This window comes from Callorhinus ursinus, unplaced genomic scaffold (assembly GCF_003265705.2).
Source record: "Callorhinus ursinus isolate GAN/ISIS: 27379988/994484 unplaced genomic scaffold, GSC_fseal_2.0 scaffold41, whole genome shotgun sequence".
In the NCBI taxonomy this organism is placed as follows: Eukaryota; Metazoa; Chordata; class Mammalia; order Carnivora; family Otariidae; genus Callorhinus; species Callorhinus ursinus.
In genome coordinates, this window is record NW_027397103.1 from 12,894,042 (window position 1) to 12,912,675 (window position 18,634).

The window sequence follows — 18,634 nt, forward strand, 5'->3', positions numbered from 1 at the left end:
GGAGGAGGAGGCGCCTAGAAAAGGAGGCGCGGGGCCGGGAAGGTGCGGAGAGGGCCGGCGGCGGAGCGCGGAGGCGAGGCCGGGCGGGCGCGCGGCGGGGCGGGCGGGGGCGCAGGCGGCGGCGGCGCGCACCGAGTGACCGGGTGGCGGCGGGGAGCCGGGGAGCCGGGGAGCCGGGGCGCGGGGGGTTGGGGGGGGACGCCGGGCCTGACGCGCCGCCGCTCGGCTCTGCCCGCGGGTCCCGGGCGCGCAGTCCTCGGCCCACCGCCCGGCCCGGGCCCCGGAGCGCGGTGGAGGAGCCCCCCACCCCCACCCCCGAGGAGCCGGAGGCCCGCGCCCCGCGCCCCCCAGACATGGTGGGCCACCTGCATCTGCAGGGCATGGAGGAGAGCCTCAAGGAGAAGAGCCGGGAGGGCTTGCTGGACAGCCCCGACTCCGGGCTGCCCCCCAGCCCCAGCCCCAGCCCGCCCTTCTACTCCCTGGCGCCCGGCATCCTCGACGCCCGCGCCGGGGGCACCGGCGCCACCTCGGAGCCCCCCGGACCCGGCGAGGCCAGAGCGGTAAGCGCGCGCCTTCGCGCAGAACCCGGGTCGGGGCCGGCGAGGGGCGAGGGGCCGCTCTCGCCGCGCCCCCAGACGCGGTGCCTCGGAAGCCGGGACGGGGTTCCCCACCACCCCCACCCCCGCACCCCGGGCCCGAGCCCAGAAGGGGGCCCGGTGACAGCGGTGCTCCGCGGGCGGGCCCGGGCCCGGAGGTGGAGGTGGTCCGGCCTGACCCCTGGACCCGGAGACCTCTCCCGGGGGTGGGCCTCTCGACGGAGCGATCGGTCTTGCCGTCAGCCCTGAAGGGCTAGGGGGTGAGGGAACACGCCCGGAATTCCCAAAGAAGTTGGCTCCCGGCTGGGTGGGCTTGAACCCCAGCTCGAGCATGTTGCTGACATCCGTAGCCAGGTCCCTTCGGCTCCTGACCCGGGTCCCTGTTTACTATTCCCAGCGCTGCCAGCCTGAAAGCCTTTTTTTTTTTTAAACAAAACAAAACAAAACAAAAAAACCCAGACAGTAACCCTTCCTTCCCTGGATGTTGAGGGATGTTGACGTGGAGCTGAGGCACGCCTGGGGGAGGCTGGAACCCCAGGGCAGGAGACTCAACAGTTTTGTCTGCCCCCCCGGACTTAGTGGGGCCTTCAGGTGGATTTGGGTGGGCACCCAGCTTGGCGGCTGGACCGAGCCAGAGTGGCCCCAGGCCTGCGGGAGCAAAGTGGGTGGGATCCAGCACCTTCCGGACTTGAGAAATGACAAGATGAAATTGGGAGGTCGCTAACGATCCCAGTGGCATCCCCCCCGCCCCGTTCTCGCCTGCTCTCTGCACGTCTTAACAACTTTTCTGCCAAGTGTATGTGCTGGCCCAGCTCCAGCCCGACTCTGCTTTCCTGGGGCCCCAGCGATGTTCACTCGGCACCTCACAGGGCACAAAATGCCTCCCCCCAGCTGAAAATCCTCCCAACAGCAGGAAGGAACGCTTGCCTTGCCTCGAGCCTCACGACATGCATTTCACTTGCGCCTCCCTTGCTCCTCAGTCCGGTGAGTCCCAAACTTGACTGGGCGTTGGCATCTCTCGGAGATTTCTTTGAACAGTATCCATGCCCACCTCCCAGCAGACATCCACGTTTTGTTGGTAAAGACTGTGACCTGAGCGCCAGGATTTTTAAAACCTCCCTGGATGATCTGATGTGCAGCCCAGTTTGGGAACTATTATCTTAGACCAAAGTCGCACGGTGAATTTGAGCATTGGGCTGGGGGTGCGGGGTGGGAGGAGCACTGAGGACTTGTAGGGGTGACAGAGGCTGTTTGCAGGAGAATCGATCCTGTGGTATGAATGCACCAGCTTTCCTGCAAGAGGGGCTCGCTCGGACTTGGCACAGCTGTTTGGGGGGTATTGGCGCTGCGCCGATGTCCAACAGGACAAGGCTTAGAAAGGGACAGGAAGCCAGTTCCCTCCCCTTTAGTCTTTGGATGACCCAGAGTCCTCCTTAAAGAGGGTTTTCTGGAAGCTTTCTCTGCCAGCCAGGCCAGCCAGGGGCAGCCATAAGAACCGTGTGCCTGGCTTCCTTGTCTTGGCTGTTCTGGTTGATTTTATATTTTTTTCCCCTTCCTTGCTAACTAGCTGCCAGGTACGGCACTGCGCTGTCCCTGATCTTTTAATTTGGCTTGAAGGCAAAACCTGGGGCTATTTCCACACAGGTAATTCTCTCCGGCAGTTAGATAGCCCTTCCCCCAGGCCAGAAACTCTCCTAACCCCTTGTACAGCCGCTCATTTGCTTTCCACAATATCCCAGTGAAGTAAGCACCCTTATTACCCCATTTTCCAGAGGGCCAAGCTGAAGCAGGGGTTAGCGACTTACCCAAGGTCGCTGTGTTGTTGGTAAGTGGCCTTGCTGGGAAGGAACCCAGGGAATACAGATCCTGAGTCTTTACGCTTAAACCTTCTTTTATCCTGCCTTTCACTTTGTAGCTAATGAACCACCTTGTGTGGGTTTATTATTTTTTTCAATCCCAAAACAAAATGCCTGGGAACCTATGGGGTTTTGAGATGCTGCTTTTAATAAAAAGAGAGGAAATCGTTGCCACGGGCAACCTCTTCTCAGCCCCCCCCCCCCCCCCCCCCCCCCCCCCCCGGGCCCGCAGCTGCGGCCCCGCCTACCTAACCCACGGGGCACCCCACCTCCTGGTGAACTCCCGACGACGTTTAACAGCGCCCTGCTCGCTGCTGACTCACCCAGCATGCTTTCCAGGTGCAGACTTAGGCAGGTTAGCCGCCGCCCATCTCGCACGTCTCTGGGGAGATGGACAGAAACCCGTCCCGCATCTTGGAGCCGATGGTGTCAAATGCCCAAGCGGAGACTGGTGGCCTGTGGGGCCCGGTTTCCTCTGGCATCCCCTTCGGTGCCATGTGCCAGACCATATGGGTCTGGGTGTCGGCCTGGTTTGCGCGGGCTGTTCTGACACCCAGTTCCTGGCGCTGCTACCCCAGCCAGGGGCGCGAGCTGCGAGTGCTGTCCCCAGTCCCTAGCTGGTGAGGTCCTTACCAGCTTGTCCCCCTGCTCAGTATGCTGGACACAAATGTTAAATTTGCTCACGCTCCATTTCATCACCGAGGTCCCGTCCCCCACCCCTTGCTTTGTGTCAAGAGGCTCACTCACAGTCTGCACAATGCCCCATTGACGCTGGGTGTCTGGCTGGCGGCAAGACTGCCCCCGCCCAAGCGGGCAGAGGCACTGGGGCCAGGCTGGGTGTGAATGCGCCTCCCCACCCCGCCTTGACCGTGGGTTTTCCTTGCTCGCTCGTTGGAGCAAAGAGAGTCATGTTCCTGGTAATTCCCAAGTCAAATGACGAGGTCGGACTTGACTGAGAGAGGTGCTGGTGGTCGTCCCACCAGCACTTAGCACCTACTGTGCGCCGTGCGCCGTTTTGGACAGCGGGCCACATAGCACTGAACAAGACGTTCAGGGTCCCCGCCCTCGTGGAACTGGTGTTCTCGTGGGGGAGACAGAGGTCACCAGCTTAAACGGGACACCATACCGGGTGGCTTTGATAAGTGTTCTTAAAAGGTTGGGTAAGGGTGCAGTGCCATAGCCAGGGTGGTGGGGAAAGTGGTGGTTAACAGAAACCAGGCCAAAGTGAGGGCGTGGACGTGATGGTTCTAGGGCTGAAGTGTGTGACAGTCCAAGAGCACGGCAAGTGCAAAGGTCCTGAGGTGGGAGCAAGATAGGAGTGTTCAAGGAGCCGAGAGGAGGCCGACGAGAGGCCAGAGCGGGGACTTGGGGGCCAAGCTGAGGCCAGAAAGCAAAATTCCATTTGGTCTTTTGAGCATGTACTTGTGACTGTTTTATTTTTATCTTTCAAAAGGCATCCTGAGCCCCCACAGCCCCTCGAGTTAGAGACTCAGGTCGGACTTGACTGAGAGAGGTGCCGTGAGGAATGGGGTCCGTGCGGGACTGGCCCCACGCGGGCCCTGCTCCCCTGCAGGACAGAGGGACAGCCAAGGCTGCCCGTGGGCCAGGAGGGCTCGCCTGTCAGCTGCACTCCCCCCACAAATGAACCAGGCCAGGTGAGGGACACAGCGCGAGCAAGACACGCGCCATCCCTCCATGCCGCCTGCAAGCTCCCCGGGGCCGGGACCGCCCGCTCGAGGTCGAGCAGACCCCTGATGTCCGCCCTCCTGCCTCCCGGGCCTGTCCGGCCGAGCTCTGGGGACGGAGGGACACTGTGGGGAGAGGGACAGGCTGCCTGTGAGGGAGGGGGGTATATGCAGCAAAGACCGCTAACAGGGGCAGTTCGGGGAACTTAGGCCAGCCCCGTCTTAGGCCGTCAGGGAGGCCGCAGACGGCACCGGGGGCCTCAGGCCGTGCTCTCTGGGCGCGTGTCTGAGAGAAGAGCCACCACTGGGGTGGGGGAGATGTGGGCAGATCCGGAGTCTGCGGGGGTGACAGTCTGGGCGGGATCCCACTCAGATGTGGAGATGGCGTTCTCTTGCCCCGGGCTCTGTCTGTAGCCGGCAGCCTGGGCTCCGTCACGCACGGCTTCTGTCACCCCATCCAGGCGCCCAGGACTGTTTCTATGTTGAATGGGCTTCTGAGCAGCACGCCTGGGAATTTCCCTAAGGATGAGGTGCTGCCTCCCTGGACCCGGATTCTGGGAGGAGCCATGTGGGCCGGGTGTAAGGAAGAACCGGCGGTGGGGAGTGAGAGGTCTGTGCCCCATCCTGGGAAGTTTCCCGGGGCTGCCCAGCCCTTTGAGAACACCCATGGTCACGGCCGCCTCCTGGGAGCTGGGCTGTCACTGCTCCCCCTCCCCGCCAGGAGTCCTGGATTTTCTCCGTCCTGTTTCTGGACCGTGAGGGTGATACCAAGGACCACCGAGGGAGGTAGGGATTTCGCGGGTTAGTGCCCAGAGTTGGGAAGGATGGAAGGATGGAAAGCGGAATGAATGCATGCATAAATGGACGGATGGGTAGATGGACGGGTGGATAGATATGTATGAACGGACCAATGGACGGATGGACAGATGGACGGATGGACAGATGGATGGATGGACAGATGGGTGGATGGACAGATGGGTGGATGGACAGATGGGTGGATAGACAAACGGACAGGTGGATGGATGAATGGACAGACTGAGGAGACGGAGGTCAGTCCCCATGGCCCCCTGGCAGGCTCATCGGTGTCTCCCTGACTAGTGAAGGTGTCTGAGCGAGCTCAGGTGGAAGAGAGCCAGGTGCGTCAGGCCAAGGTGGAAGGAGCCCGTTTGCAGAAAGGGAGGTTGGGAGGAGGGAGCCAGAAACACTGGCACCTCCGTTCAGCCCTTGTGTGCTTGACCCTGGATGAATTGGCCTCCAGACCAAAGTCTCGGTGGTGCGCTCACCTGCCTGAGAAGCTCCAGCTGTAGCTTTCGCGTGGAAAGGAGACAGAGAGGCCCGCCCCCTCCCAGGCGGTCTGGAGAGGGGGCAGCGAGCGGGAACCACCGTCCTGGGAAAACCGGCCTTCACTGGCTGGCAGCACCTCGCAGGTGCCCGCCCGAGCTCCCTGGGGCTGTGCAGCCAAGTCACAGAATGGGGGCTTAGAACAACAGACATGCCTTCTCTCCGTTCTGGAGCCAGGAGTCTGAAGTCAAGGCCTCAGCGGGGCCATGCTCCCTCCAGAGGCTCTGGGGCGGAGGGGGGGGGGGATCCATCCCGTGTGTCTGTTCTGGCTTCTGGGGGCGGCTGGCAGTCCCTGGGGTCAGTCTCTGCCTCATCCTCGTGTGGCTGTCTTCCCTGCGTGTGTCCCCCAGTTTCCCCGCTTATAAGGACACCATTCCATGGAGGTAGGGCCCAGTCGTACCCAGTAGGACCTCATATTTGCAAAGACCCTATTTCCCAGGCCAACCTGCCACCCACCATCCCGCTGGCCGCCTGTCACAAGGAGCAGGCTGGTCCTTGAGCCCTGCTTCCAAGCTAATGTTGGTGTTTGCTCAGTTTTCCTGCTTTGGGTGTCAGACCTCGGGCCTGTGGGGGGAGTGCTGGGCCCGTGACGCTTTGTGAGCCTCCCGGGAGACTCCGTGCGGGGACTCCTGGGCTTCCCCCGCCAGGCCTGTTCGGCTCTACGGTGGTGCCGTGTTGGGGGGAGGGCAGTGAGCCCAAGGAACCCCCTCCCCTCTGCCCTGGGATTTGTCCCATGGCCCCAGGCCCCATCGTGAGAAGAGTGGGAACTCTTGAACGTCTCCTCCTCGGATCACTTTCCTCATGGGTGAAGGTCACAGTCAACAAATCCCAAATGCACACCGAAGATAATCCAGTTTAATTTGGATAGCAGCAAAAGCCATCGCCGGCTGCCAAGGTCAGTGACCTGGAGGAAAGGCCATTCTAGCCATTGCAGAGGTTCCACGTGGCTTTGGTGAGGACACCTCTCCGCCGTGTCAGTGGAGGGGGCGTCTCCCTAGCAGTCTCTCTCTCTCTCTCCCCCCCCCCCCCCCCCGGGGCAGCAGGGCGCTCTGCCCCCCCCCCCCCGCTCCAGTCACACGCCCTCCATGGATGGGGCTGCTTGCTCCCTGCCGGAACGGAGAGCTCACGGCCGCCGTGCGTCCCCTGGGTTGGGCACGGACACCGCTGGGCTGTCCCTCCGTGTCCCTGGCGGCCAGGCTGGGACCCCTGGGCGGGCTGGGCTGTCACCCCGAGACACGGAACTCTCACAACGGAGCAGTTACCTTCCTCTGCCGTCCTGTGGGCCGTGCCTGGTTCGGCTGCCAGGAGGGGGGTGCTCCGAAGCACCCCTGTGTGTTTGTACTTCCAGCCAGCGCCGATTTATCCTCACCCCGGCGGCTCCTGGGAAGGCTCATGAATCACTGGCCGAGGCGGGTGGGGCCTCCGGACCCCGCTTCCTCTGGGGCCCGTCCTGGGCCCCCCACCTCACCCCCAGCCTGCCCAGGAGACCAGAGAGCCGGCCTGCTCCCCCAGACTATAACAGGGCCCTCCCATCTGGGGTGCAGAGGGCCTGGGGGCTGGTCTCCGCTCATCTGTGCGTGGGACTTGCTCGTTCTTCCCCTACCCCTGCTTCCCAGAGCTGCAAGGGGATCCGAATTCCCCTAGGTCACTGGCCAGTCCCGCGGGGTAGGCCTTACAAACGGCACGGCCTTATTATGGGTGGCTGAGCGGCTCCCGGCGTGTTCTCTTTAGGACCGAACAAGAATCCGGGCATCGGGTGGTGGTGGGGCGGGGAGAAGTCTGGGTGGGTGGGTGAGGGCGGTGGGCTGTCTAGGGGCTGTCTCTGCTCCAGGTAGGCCCGTGGCCGGCGGAGCAGGTGCAGAGGCAGTCGGCCTCCTGGGCATGCGAGCCCCCCGCGCCCTCTCTGCCGGCCCCCAGCCTGGTAACTCCCACCAGAATGTGACCCAGTCTTGGAGAAGCTTCTGTTCCAGGGCGGTTGGAAAGTCCTTTCAGGGCCAGTTGGGTGCTTTCTTGGCTGTGAGAGGTGCTTCCCTTGCCCGCTCTCCAGGCTGGCTGGGTTCCATGGGGCTGGCACTACCATTTTGATGTTAAGATAACCCTGCATCCAGAAAGACTCAGCTCTGAGCTTCCGGACGGGCCAGTGGCTGCCAGGGAGGCCGAGCGCCGCGCAGCCGCCACCACCTTCCCCCTGCGTCTGTCCCTGGAGCCCTGCAGGGCTGTCCTGGGCCCTTGGCGGTGACTTCCGGAGCTGTCTCGCCACACAGGCCCGCTGGATGCCAGCCTACGTCTAGGTTTTTGCTGGCTTCCCATATCTCTCGCACAGCACTTGCGGTTTGGGTAGATTTTAGATGTTTTTCCACTGGGGCCCTTTGGAAAACGGTGCCCAGAGCTCCAGCTTCCCAGCCCAGCCTGTGAAGTGAGTCTTGTCTCCTCTTCTGGTAGCCAGCCAGGGAGCGAGGTCCGGCCGGGATGGGGCTGCTCCCATGGGGCGCTCGGGGAAGTACCAGAAGGTCTGGCAGTTTCTTTGTCCTGGGTCGACCCCAGGGGACGGTGCTGCTCAGCTCTGCAACAGCACGGAAGGCCCTGCCCCTCAAAGCTGTCCTCCCTGCTCCCTAGCTTGGGAGTTATTCTTTCGGGAGGGGTGGGAGAGCAGGGTGGGGTGATGAAAACCAGCATCAGGCTTCCTCTGTCTCTCTCCAGCCGCTCCACCGATCTGGACAGAAGAAACATCTCCAGAAACCTTAGTCCCCTCACATGCCTGCATCGTTCTCTGTTTTCTTCTCTAGCCAATGTCATGCCCAATGAACAAGAGGCGCCCTGGGAGGCACTGTGCCTCATCCCACCCACACGGGGTCTGGCACGCGGTAGGTGTTCAGCCCACAGCAGGTGCTTGGCAAACAGTAGGTGCTCTGCAAACACTTGTACACCTTTGGGGAAATGCCACTCTTTAGATAATGCCTTTGGGGAGAGAGCATTATTCTGATAAACATCAAACCATGGAGTTTTATAGGTGGGGTCAGTTGGTGTAACCAGATGAGCCACGGAGGTTGCCAGAAGTGCTTAAATCTTGTCACTGTCCTCCTACCCCTTTAAATTCAGTCTCCAGAAAGTGTGTGCTTGCTTCTGGAAGTGTTGTCTCAAAGCTCACAAGGGTGTGGGCTATGTGGCTGTGCTGCTCTCCAGGGAGGCCTCCCCTCCCTTGGAGCTTCACAGGAAGGAGGACTCCTGCTACAAACCAGTTTGTATACAGGGCTTGCTCTGTGCCGGGCCCTGCCCCACGCATTTGCAGGCTCTGTGGCCTGTCACCCACTTCGGAGACCAGGAGGCTGCTGGCCAGAGAGGGGGGGCTGCCTGCCCCGAGTCCTCCAGGGCACGGATGGCTTCCTAGTGCTGCTGGAACAGACAGCCCCATGGTGGCTTAAAGCGGCACATATTTATTATCTCACAGCTCCAAAAGTCAGAAGTCTGAAGTGGGTCTTGCAGGCTAAAATCAAGGGTTTGGGCAAGACTGCGTTCCTTTGTGGAAGGTCGAGGGGAGAATCGTGCCTTGTCTTTTTCACCTTCTAGAGGCTGCCTGCATCCGTTGGCTTGTGGCCGCTTCCCCCATCCTAAGGCAGCAGGGCAGTGTCTTCAATCTGACCCCAACCCCCTGCCTCCCTCAGATAAGGACGCCTGCGAGCGATCGCGCCCAGCCGCCGGCTAGCCCAGGGTCCCCTCCCCATCCCAAGCTCCCTAACCTAACCACACCACAGTCCCGGAGATTAGGGCACGCACATCTTTGGGGCATTATTCCACCTGCCGCTCCCAGGAGGGAGACAGCAGTTGGCCCTTTGTGGGCCACTCCCTCTGTAAATGCCAGCGAGACATAGGGCCACCTTGAGGACAGCTACTGGGGGCTTTGGGGGACCTCCTCCTCCTTCTCCAAGCCTCCGATCTTTTCTCCCTGTGGCCCTTAGCTCTTGTTCTGGGGACACTGTGCTCGGCTGGGGAGGGGCTGCCGGCGATCCTGTCTGTAGGCTGACCCCAGACAGGCTTGGGCCCGGCCCTGGGCTACCGAGTCGGTGGGGGCGTCTTTGCACGTGAGAGTTCTCGCCTCTCAACGGTGCAGGTGCCGTGAGGTGCCCAGCCCTGGGTTAGACAGCCCATCAGGTCCTGGACGTTATGGAGCTCCTGGTCTGGGGTTGAGAGACACAAAGGGGTCGCAGCACTGGACCAGGGGAGAAGGAACCAGAAGGACGTTCCTGGTGCAGGAAGCAGCATGAGCCGAGGCACAGAGGCAGTGGCCGTGTGGCCGAGGGCGTGAGGGATACGTGGGCAGGGGCCAGTCCCACGCGTGCGGGAGGCAGCTGAGGAGTGGGAGTTGAGGGCATAGACTCTGGAACCAGACCCTAGGGTTCGAATGCTAGTTCTGCCTCTTCCTAGCTGTGTGGCCTCAGGCAAGTTACTTGGTCACTCTGGGCCTCTGTTTCAGCATCTGTAAAATGGGGATGCTAATAGCAGCTCTCGGCCGGTCAAAGGAGTGAATGCCTGCAGAGTGCCCAGGGCAGTGCCTGGTGCCGTCAGAGCTCACAAAGCATGGGCTGCTGGGATTTATCCTCATTCCGGTGAGGACCAGGAGGAGCTGGGTGGGGAGGGGACAGGTCCAGGAAATCTCAGGTCGATAAACAATCAGGTCTTGGTCTGAGCATGTGATTCCTCATCTTGTCCGATCCGGGGGGTGGGGGCTGGCCTGGAGGCGGGGCCCTTGCGCTTGCGTCTTAGGACCCTCCAGAGAACTGGGTAAAATGAATATCCTTTAGAACGGTATTGTCCAAGAGAACTTCGTGCGGTGGTGGGAATGTTCTAGACCCGCACCGATGGTACAGGAACCATGACTTCACGCGGCTGCTGAGCCCTTCGAGGGCAGTCCGGGCGACTGGAATTTGTCATTGGTTTAGCGGTACTCAGGTTACACTGCGATCAGCCCACGCAGCTAGTGGCTACCGGCAGGGACAGGGCAGCCCCAGAGCAGCGTCCCCAGAGGTGGGGGTTGCAGGAGACGCGTGGGAGAACTTCCTCTAGATGGTAAGACGTAGGAGCGTGGTTTGCAGGCAGCCCCAGACCTCGGGGGCAGGACGGTGATGAAGGAAAAAGGAAGAGAGATCCGTTCCGAAGACAAAGGGCGTTGGGAGTGCGGGTGGCAAGCGGACACAGCAGGAGCTGAGGAGTGGGCAGTGACGGGGGGCGTCGGGGGGGGGGGCTGCGCCTCATCTGTGTCCCACGGCCCCGTGCATCTCAGCTGGTGGAGCGGGGGAGGCAGGGCTGGGGTCGGGGTGCTGTCTGGGGCTGAGGTGACCCCTCAGGGGCCTGACTGGGTGGCGTTCCGGGACACGTGAAAGTGCAGGCCCCGTGACCTGTGGGGCCAGAGTTCACTCCACTCCACCCGTCAGAGCACGCCTCAAGGGTCACTTCCACAGGGAAGCCCTCCAGGATTCCCCGACGGTCAGTGCCCCCACAGCCCGCCCCTGCGCCGGCCCAGGGATAACAGCCCTCACCGCAGTTGGAATTCTAGTCCTTGACGGGTCCTGTGAAGACCAGCGGAGGATTCAGGCAGCGAGCACACAGGGGCTCCGTAAATGAACCGAATGGAAGGCCCCCCGCCATGCCCCCTGAGCTCATTGAGCGCTCGCTGAGGGCACGTGGAGTCACAGCAGAGGCCGGCTGGGGGGTGGCCCCGCGCGGGACACCTGTATCAGCGCGGGCTGGTGACGTGAGGCGGCGCTGCGTCACAAACATCCCCAGGCCCTGCTGTACCGAAAGCAGAGGTTTCTTTCTGGCTCTCACTCGGCGTTCGTCATGGCTTGACCGTGACGTTGAAACCCTGGCCATCTGCCTTCCAGAGGAACTGAGGGTCTCGGGCTGGTGAAGAGGCCGCAATCTTGAACGTCCCCCGAGAAGGAAGGTCAGCGATGGGGGACCTCACCCCGGCGTGAGACCCTGGGTCCGGCGGTGCCACGTGCCCCTCGCCCCCGGGGCCTGGGGGTGGGTTGTCGCCCCACGAGCGGAAGGCAGAGCGAGGGCGCTCGCGGCCGATGGGCTGGTAGCCACCTTGGAGGTAAGACAGGAGGCGGGGCTGAGGGCCGGCCTCAGACGGAGCGGCTCCCGGTCCCTGCCCGGCTCAGGTGTCCCCACCTCCTGAGGACGTTCGCGCCGCTGTGTCCCTCCTCCCGGAGCGGGGGCCCTCTCTGCCGGCCTGAGACCCAGGCGTGCCCTCGGCCTCGGGCGGCACCAGGCAAGGTCAGGAGCCAAGGTGGTCTCAGCCGCCCGCAGGGCTCCCAACTACCCGCGTCAGCACGGGGGTGGCCTGGGGGGCCTGGAGCTCGGGGTCCCAGCGCTCCAGGGCTCTGAGCCGGCTCCCGGGGCGTGCTGTGGGCTGGGGGTTGCAGGAAGAGGCCATTACCACAGCCTGGGAACTGGGGGGCGGGCTGGTGGGTGGGGAGCCGAGGGCTCAGGGGGCTGTGCTGGGGGGGGCTTCTTGATGGACCCCACGAAGCAGGCTTCCAGACCAAGCCAGGGCTGGAAGGATGTGGGGCAGCCCTCTCGTGCCCCGTGGGGAGCTGGGGCCACAGGGCCGAAGGGCTGTGTAACCCCGTGTCCATGGCTCTCCTTACAGCCCCCTGCCCGCCCCCTGCACTCCCCAGCGCTTGAGATGAGGCCCCGGATGCTGCCTGTGTTCTTTGGGGAGAGCATTGAGGTGCACCCAGAGCCCACGCACGAGATCCGGTGAGTGGGGCTGCAGGGCGGGTGGGGATGCGGCAGGCGCTGGTCCTGATGCCCCGTGGGGAAGGGGGGCCAGGCTGTGGGCCCAGCAGGCCCCCCCTCCCCCCCGTCCCCTCCTGGGCAGCCCTCTGGTTGCTGCTCCCTGAGGAGGCAAAACCGAGGCTTGGCCAGCGATGAACTGATTCTAAGAGACGCTGACCCAAGGGGACCTTCTCTGTCTCTCTCCCGTGCTCCGGGTCTGCACCGGGCCATTTCCCCCCTGCCCTTCTTCCCAAATCTGGCTGATTTTATTTTAATCCAACCTCCCAGAAAGTCTGCACAACGATCAGCCCTCACACACCTCGCGGAGCTCCCTCCCTCCGGCCCCGCCAGATGTTTTGGTATCTGTGACCCAGCCCCACACAGGCAGCCGGGGACCCCCTTTTCTGCTCAGGGCTTGGCAGGTGTCACGTGAACACAGGGTTGCCCTGGGTTCCTGGGACTGTTGTGTCTCCTTTATCTACTGAGGAATCCTTGACTGCACCCGTATCAGGTGCGCTCCCGTGTGTGGGACATCTTAGGTGCATCTGGACTTCTGGGCTAAGGTGACCCCACCAGGAGATTTCCTGCATTGGTTTGCCCTCCTCGGAGGGCTTCTGGGGATCAGGGTTCTCGGAGGTGGAGTCCAGGGCCCACGGGTCTTGCCCGTATAGCCACAGGATCCTCGGGCATAGATCTGACCACGTCAACCTGGGCTGGCCAGGGAGACCCGCTGCCCCCCAACCCCCCCCCCAGCTCCGGATGCGGTCCCAGGAGACAGACGGCTCCGCTTGACCGTTCGTTCTTCCCAAAGAGCCCCCGTTATTTAAATGTGGACTAAGACGACCAGCCGCCCCCACACGGGTGCACGAGAGCTTGACTCTCGGGCCCTCCGATTCCCTTCACGAACTGACCGTCTGTGGGACTGCGATGGGGGACGAGGCAGGTACAATCCCCACCCTCCCCGAGCTTTTGCCTGCAGTTTGCTTTTTGGAGTCTGGAAGCAGAGCTCTGGGGCACTGAGCAGCTGCTCGCTTGTAAGGGGGTCACGCACCTGGGGGTGCCGAAGCTACTTTTTGGGGAAACTTATTTTGGTATAATTTCAAACTTAGAGCAAAGCGTCAGGGAGAGCAAAAGGAACGACCCCCCGATCGCTCAGCCTGGGCCACTCGCCAAGCCACGCACCCCGTTAAACAGATTCACTGCTTCTTTACACTTTGTCCTGTTTGCTTGAACATCTGCATGCGCTCTCCTTCTTCATAAACGGAACTTTGGTCTGAACCATTGGAGAGAGGCAGTTGGTGGCATCCCGACCCCTAGCGCCCTTCCCGAGAGCGGGGACATACATCCTCCCGTGTAGTGACACCACGCCCCGCATCCCCACGGCACAGATTTCGTCCGCTGCCCCCACGTGTCCTTTCACGGCAGACTTCTAGCCCAACTCGGGATCCGCCCCGAGTCACGGGCCGCGTTGAGTCCCACCTCTTTAGTGCCCGGCAAGCGGGCACACTCCCTCTGCCCTTTGGCCCTGACACTTTGGGAGAGCGCAGGCCATTCTTTCCGGCGGCGCCCTGCCCATGTTCACAGAGCCCCGCCCCCCAGACGGCGCAGGTGGGCAGGGGCAGCCCCCATCCTGGGCTCACCCTGCCTCCCGGCCCCCCCCCACCCTTCCCAGCTGCAACTCGGAGGTCAAGTACGCCTCGGAGAAGCACTTCCGGGACAACGTTTTCTACGCGCCCGTGCCCACGGTCACGGCCTACAGCGAGACGATCGTGGCGGCACCCAACTGCACGTGGCGCAACTACCGTAGCCAGCTGACCCTGGAGCCGCGGCCCCGTGCCCTGCACTTCTGCAGCACCACCATCATCTTCCCCAAGCATGCCAGGAGCACTTTCCGGACGACCCTGCACTGCAGCCTGGGCCGACCCAGCCGCTGGTTCACCTCCAGCGTGCAGCTCCAGCTGTGCGAGCACCCCCGCCTCCTGGGGCCCGTGGCGGCGCTCTGACGGGGCGGGGCCGCCCCCCCACCAGTGACCTTGGACTTGGGGGGCTCGAGGACGGACTCCGTGGCTCAGCCTGGAGCCGGGGCAGGAGGGAGGTGGGGGAGGCCCATCCCAGTGTGGTGGACTCCATAAACACGTCTCTTTTATTAGCTCAGAAACGGGTGAGGCCGCGCGCACATGGCTCTCTGAGGATGCGGTGGGTGGTGGCCCACCCCAGCCTTCTGGCCGGAGAGGGAAGGTGGGCGTCGGTGGCGTGCCCATGGAGCCCAGAGCAGCCGTGGCCGGAGGGCTGCTGCAGCCCCTCCAGGCCCCCGGCCATCCCGTCTGTCCGGGGCTGCCAGCCTGGCTCCCAGGCCGCGGGCCAAGGAGGGGGGGGGTGCCACCCCAGGCACCCACACTCCTGGGAAGAGCTGTCTCCAAAGTGGGCCCTTCACCTGTGCGTGGCTTGGCGAGTGGCCCAGGCTGAGCGATCGGGGGGTCGTTGAGCCGGGAGGCTGGGCACAGGTCAGCCGCTGAAGCCAGGGCTTGTGCTGGTAAAGACCTTGCCTGAGCGGCTCCCGTGTCCTGTGCCCCCAGGGACACAGATTGAGGGCATAGCCCGCCTAAATGGAGGCCTGGGAGCTCTGAGGCCGGAGCCTCGCCCCCAGGGCATCCCTGCCAACCTCTGTCCGTGCAACCCCAGCAGGAGCAGGACTCTCAGCCAGGAGCCTCCGTGCGAGGTGCCAAGGGGAGGTGTCTAAGCTCTCGGAACGTCCGCCGTCACCTGCATGAGGGTCCAGGCTCAGCTGTTGGCTTAAAGAGATACTATGGGGGTTTCTGCACATGGTGATGCCACACGGGCCGCAGGGCTCACCTGGCGTGTGATGCCGGGACGCGCCAGGGCCTAGGGACCACGGTCTGGTGCCCCAGGAGCCCCCAGTGTGGCCTGAATGGACCCGGCGGGCAGGGGGCTGCCCCGCCACTCCCTTGGTCACCCCCATGACAGGGGTGAGAGAAGCAACTCTGAGCTCACGTCCAAGAGAGGCAGAGTGCCTGATATATTTTTATATATCTACACAGACGGTGCATGTTCTCTCCACAGTCTGATTAACAAAGGAATAACTTAAGAACTTGACTGATCATCTTAATAAAACGTGCAAACCCAAAGAGGCTCCCCCTTCTGTGTTTCTGAGCCCCTCAGATCCCATGGGGTAGGGGGACAGGTTTTCATCGGCCCCTGTACTCTGTGACCACCCCTCTTCTTCCCACCCAGGCTTAGCTTCAGGGAACCCTGCCTCCCCTCAGCCTCTCCTCTGCTCACAGGGAACAGGGAGGTGCTCAGAAGGCTCAGAACCCTGTACCCCAACCCCTTAGCCTCAGTGGGCACGGCTTCACCCAAGAGCTGGTGAATAAATGCAGAGACCCAGGCCTCAGCATGGGATTCGGGTCTGGGGGTGGTTCCGAGGGACCCTGGGAATCTGCATTTTTTTGGTACGCAAATGCTTTGTGCCCAGCATCTCAGCCCCCTGCACTGATAGCCCCCAACCCCCTCCCCTGAGAAGGGCCCCAGCTGCCTCTGCAGAGAAGGTCGTCCCAACCCCTGTTACAACTTCTCTCCACCTCGTCCATGTCTTCGGAGGGGCCCCTGGGGCCCCGGGTTGTGAGTGCTATTAGGGAGACGCTCGGCAGCCACGGGACACTGTCCCCTGGGAGTTGCAAATTCAAACTGGAATTTGCCTCCCTGGGGCTCTGGAGTTGGTGGGCTGAGCAGTGGGGTGCGTTTCGACATAGAGGCTTTTTGCAGGGGACAGACCCCTCATTCGAGGGGGTGGGTCGCAGGAGTACAATGGACAGGGTCATTTGTGGCCCCTGATGCCAGGCCCTGAGCCTGCCGTCGTGTCAGATGGCGTAATTGTAAAGCTGTGCTCCTTCAGCACCCAGTGTGCTCCCGATGCTGGAAGAAACATCCCATGTGGTTTCACTCCGGTCAGCCGTACCTGCTGAGATGGTGCACTCCTGTATCTCCATTTTACAGAGGAGTAAGGCACAGAGAGGTTAAGTAACTTGCCTGAGGTCACACAGCGAGTGGGAGGCAGGGCCAGGATCATACCCCCTTGGCTCCTTGCCTTTGATGGAGGATGGTCTCTAGCAGGGTGGGGCCAGGGGCTGAAAACCGGGAGGGTCAAGGACAGGCTTCGGTCACTTTGAGGAAGACTCCCGAGGCTTCTGTGGGCTGTGTGGACAAGCCTTAGGGACGCTGGGAACCCATCCCATTTAGAGATGGGATTCTGTGTGGACATGGGTGCTGGGGGTCGCATCATTTGCACCTAAGCGATCCAACTGCACAAGCTCCATTTCAACCACGACCTTGATCTCCTACCACTTGGAGGAAGAATGGGTTGGGCTTCTGGACCTGTATGATGATTCGGCAGTTATGCTGTCGGTGAACTCAGCGACCTTGGGGGTGCCCCCGGGGTCGCCCTTCAAGAAGGAACTTCCGAGGTGCACAGGTGGCTGGCAGCCTCCAGCTGCAGCTTTCTGGCCCCTGCCTGGGCTCCCCAGCAGAAGTCCTCGCCCTCTGGCCACCAAGACGATGCCTTTCCCTTCTCTTTCCGGACGTCCGCTCTGCCGCGGCCAGTTCTCCCAGACAGAGAGCACAGCAAGGTGGGGTCCCTGACTGCTCCCTGTCTCCAGGGGGCTCCGCGAGGCCCAGCCTGGGAGGAGGACAAAGTGGAGAGCAAGAGCAGCTGCCCGGAAGGCCCCCAAGCGCACCCCGGTTTTCCTGGGAACCCAGAAGACCTGGAGGCCAAGCAGAAGAGATGCCAGATTCATCTAGATCCTTGGGATTTCCACCCCCCAGATGAAGAGACCGGAGCGCGGTGCCCCCCGTGCCCAGGCTCAGGCTGTGACCTGCCCAGCTCTGCTCGCGCCGTGGACCTAGACACACAAGGAAGGCCCCGGGGGGGGGGGGGGCAGGTGTCACTCGCGCAGTTCCCTGGGCGCAGGAGACCACACTGGGGACAGGCCCTGTGGCCGGAAAAAGGGCATGTCATTAACGTCTCTAAGCATCTGCCAGATGGGCCCTCGCTCTCGCCTCCCAGGCTGCAGGAGGTGAGAATTGGCGTCTGCCGAGCCTCTGCGGCAGCTGACCGGGCCGGGAGCCTTCCCGGGGGCAGGGTAGGGCCTCCGCCGCCCGCGCCCGGGCGGAAGCCCCTCACACGGGCCCGCTCTGGCCCCAAACACCCCTCCTGACCCTCTGCTGCGGTCACTCCTGCCGGCTCCGGGTTCACAGCCACAAGCCTCGAATCAAACTCAGCAGCCCCCTCCCCCCCCCACAGGTGTCCCCGTCCCCTGGGCATGGTCCTGCCCCCTCCTCCCCGGAGTGGCAGTGACAAGGGCAGCTGGTGAGGCTTCGGAGCCCTCGCCCCACCTGCAGGCCGCCTGGCCCATTCATCCTCATGGGGAGCCTGGGAGGTCGCTGGGGGGAAGTCCTAGTGCAGAGGCGGGGCCCGGCCGCCGGTCTGTCACACGGCCACCAAGTCCCCGGGCTCCCTGGAGGATCCATCCGCACGATGGCCCTCCTTGGCCTTCTCGAGGACAGGATAGCCAGGGAGCGCCCCCCCCAGCAGCTGGCCATCCCTTTACTCCCCAAACATGCAAATCAGAGCCCCCTTTCATTTTCTATCAAACCCTCTTTGTCCGTTCCTTGCCTGGTGGCCCCGTCTGGCTCCCGCACAGGTGAGGGAACAGGGTCTCTGCAAGCGAACAACGACCCCCTTTTCCAGAGGCGTTGACTGAGGCCCAAGGGGTTCAAATGGCTGGCTCAGGGTCACACAGCCGTCAAGTGGCTGGTGAGGGTGGAGCCCTCGCCTGCCCTGACCCGCTCCCCCGGCGGGGGGGGCTCTGTCCTGCCCTTCTCTGCTGTGCCACCCCATCCTGGCCCCCCACTGGTCTCAGAGGCTTCTCTCTCTCTCAATCCAACCAACACGCTTGCAAGCCCATGTCACCCCAATTTCAGAAAACCAGCAAATTACCTTGTTGGGCCCCCACACTGACTTGCATGTGGCCACCCTGGGCTCCCAAATGTCCCTCTCTGGTCTCCCCTCCCAGCCTCGGCCCACACAGGCTCCCTCCATTCAGACCATCCTCCCCTCCCCCGCCCTCCCAAGAGCTACCACCTCCAGGAAGCCACCCGGACTGCTCCAGTTCGGTTATCACAGTGTCTGCATCCCCTAGCCCCAGGAGGGTTTGTCCTGAGCCAAGCCCAGTGCCTTGGGGACCGGTCTGTCCCTGCCCTCCCTGGGGGCGATGGCTCTTTAGGCCGGGCCTCCTTCTACCACATGAGCCCCGACCGGAGACCTCCGGCCAGACAGAGGGAGGAGCCAGGTTCTCAGCCG

At 62.7% G+C, this 18,634-nt stretch overlaps 1 protein-coding gene across 1 annotated transcript; it reads left to right on the forward strand.

Annotated features, from left to right (window-relative positions):
- Positions 1–126: 126 nt before the first annotated feature.
- Positions 127–15,397, forward strand: RFLNA (refilin A). Its single transcript, XM_025889617.2, has 3 exons — positions 127–560; positions 12,131–12,240; positions 13,931–15,397. Exons 1-3 carry the CDS (start codon positions 354–356, stop codon positions 14,259–14,261), a joined length of 648 nt encoding a protein of 215 aa, XP_025745402.1. The 5' UTR covers positions 127–353; the 3' UTR covers positions 14,262–15,397.
- Positions 15,398–18,634: the final 3,237 nt, after the last annotated feature.